Source organism: Rhipicephalus sanguineus, chromosome 4, assembly GCF_013339695.2.
Source record: "Rhipicephalus sanguineus isolate Rsan-2018 chromosome 4, BIME_Rsan_1.4, whole genome shotgun sequence".
Classification (NCBI taxonomy): Eukaryota; Metazoa; Arthropoda; class Arachnida; order Ixodida; family Ixodidae; genus Rhipicephalus; species Rhipicephalus sanguineus.
In genome coordinates, this window is record NC_051179.1 from 125,132,800 (window position 1) to 125,147,912 (window position 15,113).

At 47.5% G+C, this 15,113-nt stretch overlaps 1 protein-coding gene across 1 annotated transcript in view; it reads left to right on the forward strand.

Annotated features, from left to right (window-relative positions):
• The first annotated feature begins 345 nt into the window (after positions 1-345).
• LOC119391581 (kelch-like protein 20) overlaps positions 346-15,113 on the forward strand; it is a 25,456-nt gene continuing 10,688 nt past the window's right edge. The window contains exons 1-3 of the mRNA XM_049415332.1: positions 346-587; positions 6,255-6,462; positions 8,424-8,573. Coding sequence (XP_049271289.1) covers positions 346-587; positions 6,255-6,462; positions 8,424-8,573 — 600 coding nt within the window. The remainder of the gene's footprint in view (positions 588-6,254; positions 6,463-8,423; positions 8,574-15,113) is intronic.

A 15,113-nucleotide genomic window follows, 5' to 3' on the forward strand; every position in this document is an offset into this window, starting at 1 on the left:
TGAGCCACTGCTTCCAGAGTCTACTCTACTCTACTACGCGATTCTTGGCCAATCCCCCTGAGTGGGTGTGAGCCAGCAGTATAGAATCTACATCTACTATAGCAGCCTATCCCCCTGAGTGGGTGAGTGCCAATCATCCCAGGAGCATCAGCGTCATCATCATCAAAGTGACCATTCCCGGGCAGTCGGTTGAGTCGCCTGCTCGGACGTTCGATCCATCGGTGGGTGCGAAGGTGTGTGGTCTGGCTGAGGCGGCGCTCGCCGTTTTCCATCAGCTTGACCGTCGCCCTGCCCTAACCACATATCCCTCCTGGCAACCAAGTGATGTGCGCCGCCGCCGTAGCCATGAACGCCGCCGACGGCCCTGCAGCTGGCGAGCCCGGTAATGCGGACATCATCACTATTTGGTCAGAGGCGGAGAACCTCTTCAAAGACACGGGCGAGCGGCGCGACTTCGCGCCGGGAGCTGCGGCGAGGTCCATGCCGGCACTGCGGGAACAGAGGAAGAACCGCGATTTCTGTGACGTCGTCTTCCGGGCTCCCGACGGTTCAGAAATCTGGGCGCATCGGTTCGTGGTGGCTGCCAGGTAAGCGGTGACATTTCCGCGCAGTTACGGCGTTGTCCGCATTGAGCATTAGGCCGAGGACGCCGTGTACAGCCGCCGTCAGCACGGTTAACTGGAACGCTCCACCGCTTGACCTCGACTGGTTTCGTTGCCGTATGACTGGTTTCGTTGCCGTATTCGTTACCGTATGCTCATCTCGGCGCGTAAGCTGTCGCACGCAGTGGTTCATTGCCGCGGTAAGCATACGGCAACAGATTTTATGGGCGCGCGTGAGAACTCAGCCGCGAGCGAAACGTGGAGTGAATACTTACATTGTAAACTAGCCTTAAATACTTGCATTGTAAATATGTAGATAGGTGGCACCACAACAGTCATATAGACATGCTTTAATAAGTGTTCGTTTTCGTCTGCGTTGGTCTTTAGCCGCGTGGTGCGTCCCTCCGACCCCCAGGTCCAGCCGACATAACAATCCATAAATTATGAAGGGCAGGGGGAGGGGTGGGGGAGCGGAGGCGGTTGCGCACGCCTACTTCCATCTGCGGACAGGGGACGAAGCTCAACATCTTCTCTGCCCGCCACCCGAGCACAAAGCCTTCGCATCGCCTTTTGCCGGCTGAGTTCACTCTAGACATAAAGCTTCCAACGAGAGATTATTGAGCTAGGATGTACGAATTCGCAATCACGAAAAGGCAACGTGTGCAGAGAGGTACGCAAAAGGAAGGAATCGGACAACACCAATGCCGTTTATTTGTGTGGTTCTTTCCTGTAGTGTGAAAATCTGCACGTCTTACCTCTACTGATGATTATTCTAGACATGACGCATTCTTCTGGATTGAAACATCGATGTTTGCTTACAAAGACTCTTTAAGCGTCCGCTTCAGCATAATTCTGAAACCATGCCCTCAGTACACCGCTACTTAGGCTTTCAGCTTATCCCCCCATCACTACTCCTCTCCCGCCCCTGGGCGACGCCACCTGCTGCACCTCTCTGCCGTAGTGAAGTGTGGGTGATGTGTCCTCATTTGAGAGAAAGTTACAGTGCGCACTTGCGCTTCTTTCTCTGCCACTGTAAGATAACCAATTACATGCACGCATACGCCCCACTCAAGGGAATGGCACAACTACTCCTGTGGTCCCACCCAAATATAATCTGCGTAAATAGTTTTCATCCAATTGCATTCAACCATTTTCGCTACCGTGTGTTGTTAATAGCTGGCATTGTCGTGCATTGTTTTTTAGACCATACAGATTTTTTATAAAAATTATATGGCAATCGCGCTTCAGCCATTTTCCCACATGTACCTTATCGTCCCTATCTCGAGGCGGAAATACTTTGCCGCAACTTAAAGGCTACTTACAAGAATAATTAAAAAAAATGCGGGCAGTTTGGACTAAGTCGTGCGAAGCTTGGCACAGCGAAGCGCGGACCTGTCGCCGCTCGAACTCCGTGTCGACTGACACGTCTAGCTCCGAGATGAGCGGCTTCCTATTCGGGAGTATGCAGCCAGCCTATGCACTTTAGAGCAGACATTGCGCGCGATGTCTCCATCGGTAGGCGTGATTAGCTACTGCGCATGCGCAGTTTGGCCAGGGGGTGCAGTATCTGGTCGCCAGACGACGCGATGTTTGCTTCCTCTCTCTTTCTATCTTTTTTCTCTATCTACTTTTTTCTATCTCATTCGTTGATGTTGTCTGTCTGTCACTGTTATTCTTTCTGCATTTCTTTTTCTCTCTTTCTCATTTTTCTGTGCTACGCATTACTCTCTCCACTCCTCCTATCCCTCCTCCTCATGATCACATCCTTCCTCCTCACGCCCACTTCTCTTTCCCAGCCCCTTGCTACACTATATTATACAAGGCTATGCTATGCTCTGCTCGCGTGGCTGGATAGTTGAGTGGTTAGGACGCTCGCCTTCGGTTGGAGGGTATGCGGGTTCGAATACCGCCACGTGAAGAATTTATTTTCGGCAAAATTTTTTCTTTCTCTTTCTTGATATCTTTCTTTCCGTCTCTCTGTTTGTTTCTCTTGCTCTTTCTCTCAAGTCATTCTCAGGTAGCCGCACAGGGGCACTTACCCGTTATGAGGATGATAGTTTTCTGCGATCGACTCACAAGCAACGATATGAAACAACTTCGCTGTTAAAAAGTCGTTAATTAACATCTACGCGTAATTATTCACTTCAGGGTACTTGTTTATATTAGAAAGTTGAAGTGCATGCCAATACATGGAAACATTTTTTAGAAATTGCGAAAGTTGCTCGTAATTCGTGATATTCGTCATAATTTTAAGGGAGAAATAGAAAGTGATCGCGCCTTGCGCGCAGAAAACGCAGCCTCTCTGATACGTAAGACCTGAACTACTCGTGAGAAGGAAATCACTAAACTTGAATCGGGGCGCGCCGAAGCAGAATAGGGTCAGGAAATCGACAAGCATTCTGGAATAGACAAGTAGACAGCTTATTCTTTGGGTGCGATGTGTGGTGCTTCTTTATTTCCTAAACTTTAAACAAGCGCGAAAAACAATTGGCGAAGATTGTACTAAGCCGCGCAAGGCTAGAAACACCAAAATGGGACGATTGTGTAGACTAATCTGGTTGCTTCTAGGTTGTTTCTAGGCCTTAGCTAGGCAATCCAGGCTGTTTTATGTTGCTTCTAGGTCGTTGCTAGGGTTTAGCTGGTTGATGCTAGGTTGTTTCTACGTTGATTCTCAGCGCAGAGAGCTTCGAATTAAACCACAGATAGTCACAGACGCGACACGGATGTCCAAAATGCAGAGACAGAACCTCGCGCTGAAACAAAGCGTTCGCACCTGTCTTACATCTACAGGCACGTCGTCGTTGGCGTAGGTCTTCCCTCACTTAGCGGTATTCTGGCAGCCGTCGTTGCCTTTTCCGTTCGCTAGTATTCTCTCGTCGTACGTACTCGGGGTCTTCGGAGCGCCGCCGTCGCTTCGCAGCCATTTGTTGATCTAACTGTTGCCTTCTTCATTTGTAGACAACCAGTGGTGAGAAGTTGGACTTAGCAAATTCAGCGGCACATACCCATTTATGATGACGCAGTCTTTTGGTTCGCCGGACAAGGAACGATTTGCTAAACAGCTTCGCTGTTCAAACTATTTCGCCTGTCTGCAAGAAGAATCACTGCAGTGGCTGCCCCTGAGTTTTATATTTCACGGAGAAAGAAAAGGTTGATACGGCGGCTTTATTGCGCACAGCTGGAAATAAACAGTTAAGCCCCAAACACCCCACGAAAAGGTAAAGTGATCCCCTGGCACAAGTCAGATGACTTGCCGCTTCTCACGGAAAGATACGACCGCGACGCGCCTTCATTCAAATTTAATCATTTCCATCTCACAGGTAGTTCCGGTCTGACGTAATAACACAGGCCGTGTCTTCTGCGCGCAGGGTGCCATTTCATCGCTTTTCAAAAGTAATGGTAACGTAGTATCCTTAACTTCAGCCAGCTGTAATTCGTAATGTAAATTATTAAATTTTAGGAAATTCTAGAAATGTCATTTAAATAATTGTAGTAGTAGTTCTGCCATCTCCGACAGGAAGCCAGAATAACGCACAGACTACGTAAGACGCGCACGTAACAAGTGGCAGTGGTGCGTCTTCGGCGACGGCATCGATCATCGTGCATCTTTGTGCGATGGTGTCATTTCATGAGCTTCCGTTCCATTAATACAACGAATGTCTACGGAACAGCTATCCCTAGACCTGTCCCGTTGTTAAAAGCGAATTGCAAGGGCGGAACTAGCTGCTAGAATTCGAATGACGAAGTGTCTGCACGGCTCCAGAATATGCATAGTCGGTAATTTTCACAGGGCACAATCAAGCAGCGTGAAGGTCGAGAATGCAATCCAGCGGGCTTGCAGACCTTCATTAACACACCCACACACGCACGATAGATAGATAGATAGATAGATAGATAGATAGATAGATAGATAGATAGATAGATAGATAGATAGATAGATAGATAGATAGATAGATAGATAGATAGATAGATAGATAGATAGATAGATAGATAGATAGATAGATAGATAGATAGATAGATAGATAGATAGATAGATAGATAGATAGATAGATAGATAGATAGATAGATAGATAGATAGATAGATAGATAGATAGATAGATAGATAGATAGATAGATAGATAGTACCTGTTCTTACCGTTACGCAGTGCTGAACCGCTACTTTCTCGCTTTCGAAATATCAGTGAACGCCTTGCAGAAATATCAATTGGTGAAGAAAGAGCGTTGCAGGAAAAAATACTCCCGCGAAAGGGCTCTTAAGTGGGGCAAGTTGGTTCATGAACATTGTGTCAGAACAGCGCAGAAACGGGACGGATCTCTTGTGTGCTGTTCGTCCAATATTCTGCGATGTTCTGCCGCAACCCTTCCGATATTCCGGAAGGAGTATTTGATTTAAAAGTTATAGTGCGACGTTTCTGGAACCCTGTTTAAATTGAACTGTCACTGAAAAATAGCAAATACACTGACCGAACAGTTAGTTGACGCGTGACACACGATTGACCAGAAATTGTGATAGATCGTCGCCATCAAAAATTGCTAGAAATTCGTTGGAATACAGTCTACTAAACATACACTAGAAATTCGTTGGAATACAGTCTACTAAACATACACTATCTTAAAACTCGACAACAAGCTAGAAGTGCGTGCAAGAAGCTGTGAACAAGGTAACCTCAGCGGTCTCGAAAAGTCGGATTGCAAAATATTTCTTTGAAGCGTCTCCGGATTTCCCTCTCTGTAATTTTGCGTCTGCTGCCAAAAGGGATAGGCCGAAAGAGTCAATCCGCAGCAGATGAAACATGGCCGTAACTAACTTCCGTTGCGCAAAATTGTGACGGCGAAGTGATTTCCAGGCTGGCAATTCTGGCCCGACAGCCACTTTCGGTTGTTTAATTCTGGTATCTCAAACTTACTTTCGGTTTCCACTATACGCCTGCGCGAACTTCGAGTCTACAATTCGCTTCAGGTTGTAGCCTTACTAAATAAACCACAGCGTCCATTATGCATTCGAGAAAGATGCTGAAAGAATAAACCAGTCAAGACTACGGACAAAGCAGTAAAGTGGAGCACACAACGACTTTCCAGTCGTTGTGTGTGGCAGTCGTTGTGTGTGGCACTTTCTCCTAGCAATGTAGTGGTGAAGCCAGAAATTTTTGTTTTTCATGACATCATTGATGGCGTCTCGTGACTTTGAGGTCTTGCGACCTTTGCTACGCCGACGAACACATGATTGAGCATCAAGTGACTTTTTACCCACATTTCTTACGTCGATTTTTTTTATCACTGGTGTTGACGCCGCCGCCGACAAGCTCTCGCGAAGTATCGTCAGCTCTCGTCAATTATCTCAAAGCCCCTTGACTCATGAGACATATGAGGCTTTCGCCTTAAAATGAATTTAAGATGAGCTCGGCAAAAAATTCTCTTCGACGGAGCGGACACCGTGTCCATTTGAAGAAATTGGGTGGGAGAGGAAGACGAAGACACTCGCGTCGTGCCCACCTGAGTGCTCAGTGGAAGACAGAAGATGCGAAGGAACTTTGCTGCTAAATAACAGCGCCCACTGACGCTATTGCAATGTTATTTTTCGTTTTTTCTTTAATATTTTATGCGTTCACTGAGTGCAATGTTATCCTGCAATATTGGTGACTTTGTGCGCAGGTATTCGGGCTGCTACGCGCTCTTCGCTCTCGCCAAGAAAGGCCTGAGCCCCGAACAGAAGTGGCTGCCGCCCATGCGAGTTACGGTGGACGACCTCAGCAGCGAGATGATCCAGCTGCTGGTCGACGTCGCCTACCGCATTCCCCTGTGTGACCTTGTAGGCCAGCACAACATTGCAGAGGTGCTCGAGCTCGCCGAAAAGCTAGAGGTCAGTCTAGGCGCTCCGCAGGCTTAGTGCCGAGAATCACTAACGCACTGAAGCGTTTCTGAACATTACTTAGCCTTTGGCAACACGAATTAGCGCAGCCTTCTCAACACTGCTTCTTAAAATGACAGGCGCGACTCAGTATTATAGTCTTCATGACCATCGGCTCTTGTTTTAGGTCTCGTGCTCGCGTGTTTTTTGGTGGTGCCGTTGGTAGCGAAGGGCGACTATATAGTAGCTCAATCTCGACCATGTATTTACATGAACAGTGGTAAATCTACGTGGCACCGACCTATCTTAATCCAACCTATATAACCTAGTTAGGGCACCTCGAGGAGTTACAAGGCTCGAGGTGTCTGTAACGTTCAGTTGCACTTGTAGTCAATGATAGGCATAGGTCGGCAAACTCACTCATGAGTCGACTCACTCAGACTCGGATCGAGCCGTGAGTCTGAGTTTGAGTGAGTCCGGGTGAGTAATATTTTGGTGAGCTTGAGTCCGATTGAGTCCGGCTGAGAATCATTTTAGTGAGGATGAGTCCGAGTGAGTCCGGAAGAGGAAAACTTTAGTCAGTCTGAGTCCGGGTAAGCCCTAAGCGCAAAATATATTTCTTGAGTGAGCCTGAGTGATCTCCATACTTTTTTGCCGACCTACGGTTCTATCTACACAACTTCAGCATTGCTATCAGCCTTATGTCGGCCCACGTTTATACTCCCGCCGACTCACACATACTTCAAAGCACTAGCGTTCATACGCCAGCTCAATATTTATTAATCAGAGGCGTGAGTTACGTACAAGGCGGGGGAGGGGGTCAGGTTGACCTTCCTACCGCAATCTCATTTGCAGGAACTTCTTGATAAAAATATCTCATTCGAGTCACCTCCTTCAATAAAAATGTCTTTACTGGATTGCAACCCCTGTTAACTCATATCTGAAGGTACGGGATCAAAAGGCGCCAAGTGAAGCACCAATTATGCGAAGTATTGGTGTTAAAGAGCATCGACACCATGGTCGAAAAAGCCAATTATACGCTAACGGACCGGTGAGTCGACTCACTCAGACTCACTAAGACTCAGACAGAGCCGTGAGTCTGAGTGAGTCCGAGTGAGAAAAATTTGAGTGAGTCTGAGTCTGCGTGAGTCCGGTTGAGGAAAATTTTAATGAGTCTGAGTCCGAGTGAGCTGTGAGGGCAAAATATATTTCAGGACTGAGTCTGAGCGACCTCCAAATTTTTTGCCGACCTATGATGATAGGTAGCATCAAGGCTAGCCCCTGTTAATTAGTTAGCTGTTGGTGGTGAGCATTGGTAGCCAACCAGTGGCCTAGCTCTTCCTTGTTACTGCAGGTGACACTCATTACGGCATAACTGACGCGTACGAGGCCTGCTCATCCGCCCATAGTGAGGGGTAGATTAAGAGCCAAAGGACTGAGATATAATTCATTTTGATCATCATTAGCCACAGTACGAACAAAGTGTGCGCCCACATAGTGCGCCTATTGTATTACAGAAACATAGTGTGGGCACTCCGTTACCTCGCATACTGATGAATTATGGCGTACTGTGAACTTCGCGACTGTATTTGCAGCATACATTCTAGAGCAGCTACAAACGGCCAGTGTTATGCGCGCACAAGTTTCTATCCTAGCGGCACGGTTGAGGTGTTTACCGAGTAGCCAAGCATGGCAGGCAAAGGGGTAGGCGGTGAGAACGCGGCCATATAAGGCTATTGCGTTCCACTCGAGCGTCCTCCAAGATTTTAATAGAAGGGGTAGGAAGAACGCCCGTATACATAAATTTACGTGCATACTCAAGAGACCCAGGTGGTCAGAATCGATCCATAGTCTTCTACTGTAGGAAGTGCTTCGTAGTGTAATAACCATGTCTTAGTTTGGGTACGTAAAAACTCATCATTGAAATGCAATACACTGCACAATATTCATCCAGTGTGGTTTAAACGACGCAGTTAAGCCAGCTGCTCAATCACTGCGTGAACTTCCTCAAGCACGACCTCCAACCGGAAAGCTGCATAGACAATTACCACCTGGCATCCAGCCGCGGTTACAACTACCTTGCCAGTGAAGTTTTCCGCTACCTGATTCGCAACTTCGATCAGGTACGTGCGCATGGACCGGAATCATATTCAACGATTTATTACTTGATCAAAGCAGCAATTTCAAAGTACTCACAAAATGGGTTACTTTTCGCGTTGCTATAATTCCTGAATTCGTGGCAATCGAAGCAGGACACAAATTCTGTGGAAAATGGAGGATTTCAATGATGAAAAATCTTTGAACAGCGAAAGCCGTTTGAGCAAAGGCCCTTTGTCGGAACGCCAGCTCCAGAGACAGTGGCGTAGGGAGAAATTTTTTTCCGGGGAGGCACCTCCTTGATCCGACATTGGGTCTGGGCAGATAAGTGGGATCGAGTGTCATTTTGCGCTCTTTATCCCACGGAAAAATTTTTTACGGGGGGGGGGCACGGTCCCGGTGTGCCCCCCCCCCTGGCTACGCCACTCTCCAGAGATAGTCGCGCGCGCCGGCGCCAGTGTGTCTGCCGCGGCTACGACGCCACTCCTCCCGAACGCGCAGACCAGCAGCGGCGAGCCGCGCGCGGCGGTGGCGGAGAGCGCGTGAGATGCCTGCTCCGGTGAGCCAGCTGTGTGACATCACTGATCCTCCCGCATGCGCAGCACGGCTCATGAGGATCCACGCGAAATCGGCTCCGGCTAGGCAAGTGTAGCTAACGCTACAAAAATTCACCCCATCACGGGCACTGGCCGCCACAAATACGAAGACCGGGGAAATTCATTCGTCAAGTGCAGTATATCCATGTTTGCAGGAATATGCCACCGTAAAAGTTCAATTTGCAGACCTTTCCTAAGAATGTATGCCACACGCCTTCGACAAACCGAACTAGGTCATATTTTTGCTATTTTATTTCGTGCATGGACTTGGTGATATAGTGCATGCAACGTTATAAAACGCATTCATCATGTAAACCGTCGAGTGCAAACGGAATCATGCAGTGTAATGGTGCTATTTTGAATGCCTTCTTTATTTTCCTCTTTCAGCGTATCAGTGATAAGGAACCATTGATCACTTAGCGACACATGGCCAGTGTGCCAGCTGGCGTTTCTTCTGCCCCCCGCGAATCCTCGGACCGCTGAGCTTAGGTATTATAGATCGAGATGAAACCATTTGCCTTTGTGCCTCCTTCCGACAGCATTCGTCTCACAGCGACCATCGAACGCTCCCTTGTAGAGCAGATTGCTACTCGTGACAGCAGTCGTTGTGCTTCACTCGGCGCCTGTCGAAAAGAACAGGGCGATTACGAGAGACTTCGCTTTCGCTACGGACTTTGATGACTGCGATATGATATGCGCACCACCATTTTTCGTATTTTTGAATCGCGCTCAGATTGGCTCGCGGTGAGGGAATCCGGCGGCAACTGCCGCAAAAATCGGTCCGAGACCGATCAGCGCGAAAAGCGCGGTTTCGGTGCATCTGGATGCCGCCGAACTTGGTTCCGCGCCTCGGATTTGATATTTGCTCCGGAAGCAAGTATAGAGCGCCGTTCTTCCTGCTGGAATCCAATCAGCGTTGTCTTTTCCCGCAAGTTCGTCACTGAGAAAGAACTAGCGACGCTTCTCGGTCTTACGGCAAGTACACTCATGGATTTCGGTCAGGAGCAGAGTCCGCCATTCGCAGACAGCCGCTGGGAAGCACTCGAAGTGGCTGCGACGAGTGGTTTTCGCGGAAGCAGCCCTGGAAGTATGTTTGGAACCGATGAGCGCAGAGGGTGCTTTTGTGGCGCGATCCGCAGGGGCCCATCTGCGTTCCTCGCCGATCTAGATACCAAATGTGTCTGTGCAGACGTTCCGCTATCGCATAGAATCGTTGACCACTGTACCATCGCGATGGAAAGAAACGCGATCGGCGAATGCGTGGCTCTCGGCACAGTCGAACTCTGACATGCCTTGACTGTGGCTAGGCGAAGCTGTGATTTCAGCCGGCGTCACCGTAGCGCTAGAATCTAGATTTGGCTGGCAGTATCGCACAGCGTGTCCCTTCCGAGTACCAGGCATGACTGGCAGATGATACAAGTTAAATGTACCTGGTAGCCAACCTTTCATAGAAGCCCATACGTTCAGAAAATGGCCGCTCATCAGCGGCTCATGGGCCTTAGCGCCATCTGTGGGAGGAGGGAACACTTCCGGCGGAACAAAAAAATAAGTAGACGTCACGGAATATCCGGCGAAAAAGTGACGTCATTTTGTTGGCACTAGCGCGAAATTTGATCTAAAAATTGTTTTCGCAGGCGCCTGATGGCTAAGAACTCGCGCTAAGGCCAGCCGGCGAGTCCTTGGCGAGTGCGCTTCAAGTCAACGCCAGCTAAAATAATATCGGCTCATATCTAGGCAATGGTGTTTAGGTGTACTGCCGCTTAATTTGCCTTAGGTATACTCGTAAAATTTATTCTTGGAACTTTTATTCTGCGATCGTGGCATCTTCCGCACCTGGATTAAACGAAGCAGCACGTGCCTCTCATATCCGCGGCGTTGCTTATTTGCTTCTCACATATGCAGGTTCCTTAAAGTGTGCATAGCTTGTGTGCTTCAGTTATAACAAGAAGAAATGACACCTAGTCACGCAAAATAATGATATTTCCGCTTTATTCAATGGTCGCTATAGCGCAATTTTTTTGCACCTTGAATAATGAGCACCCAGTGTGGTAATAAGTACAAAAAGTGCGTGGACACTACGTGCGCATTGTTTTGCCTTATGCTCCGATAAATTACCCTTGCGTGTAATGTATACAGGCATGTGAATTGTAGCGCGATAGATAACATATCAATCTGCTCACCGATGACAGGAATAATAGTAGTAGCTGCAAGGTATATGTAAACTGGTAGCGTAACTTCCGTAGAAGCCCACGTGTCAAGCCAGTGGCTAGTTGTTGCAACAGTCGCCATCTATGTGAGGAGGGGACAAAGAGAATTTAAAAAAAAGAAAAAGATGACGTCACAACCAGAAGCGGAAATGACGTCACGTTTTAACGCGATGGGCGCGAAATTATGAAATTTTTTGACAGGGCGCCGCTTCTTACTTTTTTTTATAGCTGCACGTTCTTTTCTTATCACTATGACGGCTTCATAATGGAAGCCTGCAAGATAACGGGAAGACGAAAAAGACAGATTTGATAAATAAGGTGTATTTTATTGGCGAAATATTGCAGTTGAACAGGATATTACCCCAAAATATATAACACAGAAATCAGAAGTAGCATAACAATTCAACGTGCACACAAACCTTGCACACGTGTTGCTCTTGCATTCGTAGACAGCGCAGCGTTTCTTCGCGTAGCGTGGCGGTCTCATCGTCCCGAAAGGCGACAGCACGCCGGCCGCGCGCTGGCAAAAACACAGTCACTGAAACGGTTCCCGATGGCTGCGATGGGCTATATTACCTACTGCCAAGTACCACGACTAGAAAACAACGCTTATGCGAGGAAATCACCTACGGACGACAGGCACAAACCTACTGGCGCAAAAACGAGCGACGCCATTTGCATCTGAAAATGCGCAAAACCGTTGGCCCATGTTACCAGACTGCCTGCATGTGCCCGCTGTTTCTGAAAATAAACGAAAAAAATTGGCCACTCAACCACATAGCCAAGACTAAAGTTTGAATAAAGTAATCTACTAATTTAATTCGTGACAAATAAATTAAAACTAATGAAATAAACGTTTAATTATTTTTTGTTTCATTATTAGTCCCCCCCTCACCTAGTAGCGCTTTAATCGTCACGCGGGTGTTGATGTTGTCGCAATAGGTTTCCGAGCACTTTTCGTCCGACTTTCGCGACCTATTAGATTGACCTTGGTAGCTGCGTGTTCACGAAGGAAAACCGGGCAGCAGGAATGCTCATAATGAAAATCCAGCGAGCTTACTACTCTGAACCGTTGCCCCGGTGTCTTATCTAGAAGACATGATCGCCAGGCGTACGTGAATTGTCACTGCATCCTTGCACAGCACATCATTTCAGCGGGTACAGAGGTGAGCGTTTGGCGTTAAATTTTATCCGCATCGTCCCGTTGCCCGTTGGACACTGTACTCAATGCGTTCACCAACGATGAAACGCACCTCACCAACTGCGCGCACACCAAAAATAAATCATCGCCTCAATAATTCCGAGGAACGCATGCAAGTGCTGAACACCAAAACACGTGAGGGTGCGTGTCCTCGCGACGACCTTTACGAGCGGCCCCGCCATGGTGGTGTAGTGCTTATGGCGCTCGACTGTTGGCCCGAAGGTCGCGGGATCGAATCCCGGCCGCGGTGGCTGCATTTTCGATGGAGGCGAAAATAGTTGAGGCCCGTGTACTTAGATTTAGGGGCATGTTAAAGAACCCCAGGCGGTCGAATTTTGCGGAGCCCTCCATTACGGCGTCCCTCATAACCATATCGTGATTTTGGGACGATAAACCACATATATCAATATATTACCTTTACGAGCACGCATTTCCATACATCGCAAGGGCTGAAATAATGACGCTGGCTGTGCCGCTCTTTAGAGGGCGCTGAGAAATAGGCTTTGGTTACAATTAACTACTGTCATAAATTCTTGCACATTGCACCTATATAATATTGCTCGGGAAATAAATGTCTTTTGTAAACGCTTTAAGATTGCTTCGCCCTCGAATCAAACTTGGTGTCACGCTTTAGTGTTTATTCCCTCCACACCTAGTCGCGCTTCAATCGCAGCACCCATAACTCCCTTTGTGGATGTTGCTGGCAATAGGTTCCGAACCGCGTTTAGCCCGAAGTTTCGAGAACCATTTGGATCGCCCTTCGATGATAAGCACACGCTTGTGCGATAGCGCGCATCCAGATCAAGATTCTAGCGCTACGGTGACGCCGGCTGAATGCATTATTGGTCAAGGCATGTCAGAGGTCGACTGTGCCGAAAGCTACTCTTTCCACTGTTTGCGTTTCGTTTCCATCGCCATAGTAGTGAAGGTGGCCATAGAGGCCTAGCCAGTGAAGTGTGTGATCTTTTGCCTCAGCAGCATGACACTTGTGTATTCAAGCATTGCCAATTAAAACGCATCGTTAGCCACCGCTAGTGCTGCGGTTGTGGATAGTATTACAGAGAAAATAGTGTATCTTTAAACGACCTATCCAGACTGGTCCGTACGTTGATGCAGGTGTGGGAAGAGCAGCGGCCAGTTCGAGGCACTTACGACCAGAGGAGATGCGCCGTCATCCTGGAAGATAACCGACTGAAGCGTACCGATGGAGATGGATGCATTCAACGGCTCCTGAAGTGGACTCCGCCGACATGGCCACGAGGAAGGCATATCTCGCGAAGTTCCTGCCTTTAGTGCCGCTGCGCATGGTGCAGCGCCGCGTTGAGTGCTCAAACACCCCGCCAACGTAGGTCATCGGCGCGTCTGTATGCACTTTAATGGAGCGCCAGTGGGCATTGACGTTTATTTGTCGCCGCGAATCGTTTTTGTTGGCATCGCGATTGTTAGCGAATCATAATAACGCGGTAAGAAGTTGGGCGAGAAGTTCATGTTTCCTTGCACACAAACAGGCACCAGACACATCCTGTTAAACATTGCACTGTCTTTGAACATTGCATTGTCTTCAACCACATGGTCGTCTGTAGCAATACTGAGAACGATGCAAGTGAAATGGATACATATCATGTATGTAGTGTATAGTAACCATAAACTTTAACTTCAAAGGTCCTTTGTGACATCTGACATTTTCTTTTTAATGGCTTATGGTAGAGTAAATCTGTCATCAGTGTTTTAGCCTCACATCTCAGTAACTGTTCAATATCTCACTGTAAAATTTTGCCTGTTTTTTAAAGATGCTTTTGGCTTTCAGATGGTGTAATTCTTTTTCCTGCAGCCCTTCTTAAGGTTCTTTGTTTTTTGAGAACCGAAGGTTGCCCGGATGTAATTTTGATGATGTCTCGTTCCTACGGAAACGAAAAATAAAAAAGCAAGACCGTGAAGTTTTGCACACTGTGCCACATGGCACTGTCATTACGCCCCACCAAAAAGAATAATCTCCTACATATATCTTGCCAGAAAAAAATATTGCCCTCATTCATCATACCCATAATACAGAGAATCGAATCAATCTTTTTTTTTCTTAAATATAGATCACACACTTTTGAAAGTCCCACGTTCAGACTATTTGGAAGTGATTCACAATCACAAATTATGAAAATGACAGAATATGACTATCTATCCATATTTATTACAAAAGCACCTGCACGCCAAAATATGATGGAAAGCAACGTGCAAATAAGCCTTTGCGTCCGTCCGCCTGGATTAGTTTCGAGCGCTCCTACGCGCTCACCATTGCATGATTTTTGCTCCTCACAGTGTGCATTATTTTTCAGTAGTGTATAAAAATGCGTTTCCGCTCGATTTATCTTACCCACCCCCTTAAGCGTCTTTAGCCTATTTGATTACTTGAACCACCTGCAACAAGTATCTTGGCTCTAGCAAACGTCAATTTCAATAGTACTGCGTTACGTGTTACGTGTCGCGAAGGTGTCTCGAAGGTGGCTGCTACACTGTTAGAACGGTACCGAATGGGCATAAGACGGTGCGAAGTCAAGACGCAGCCAA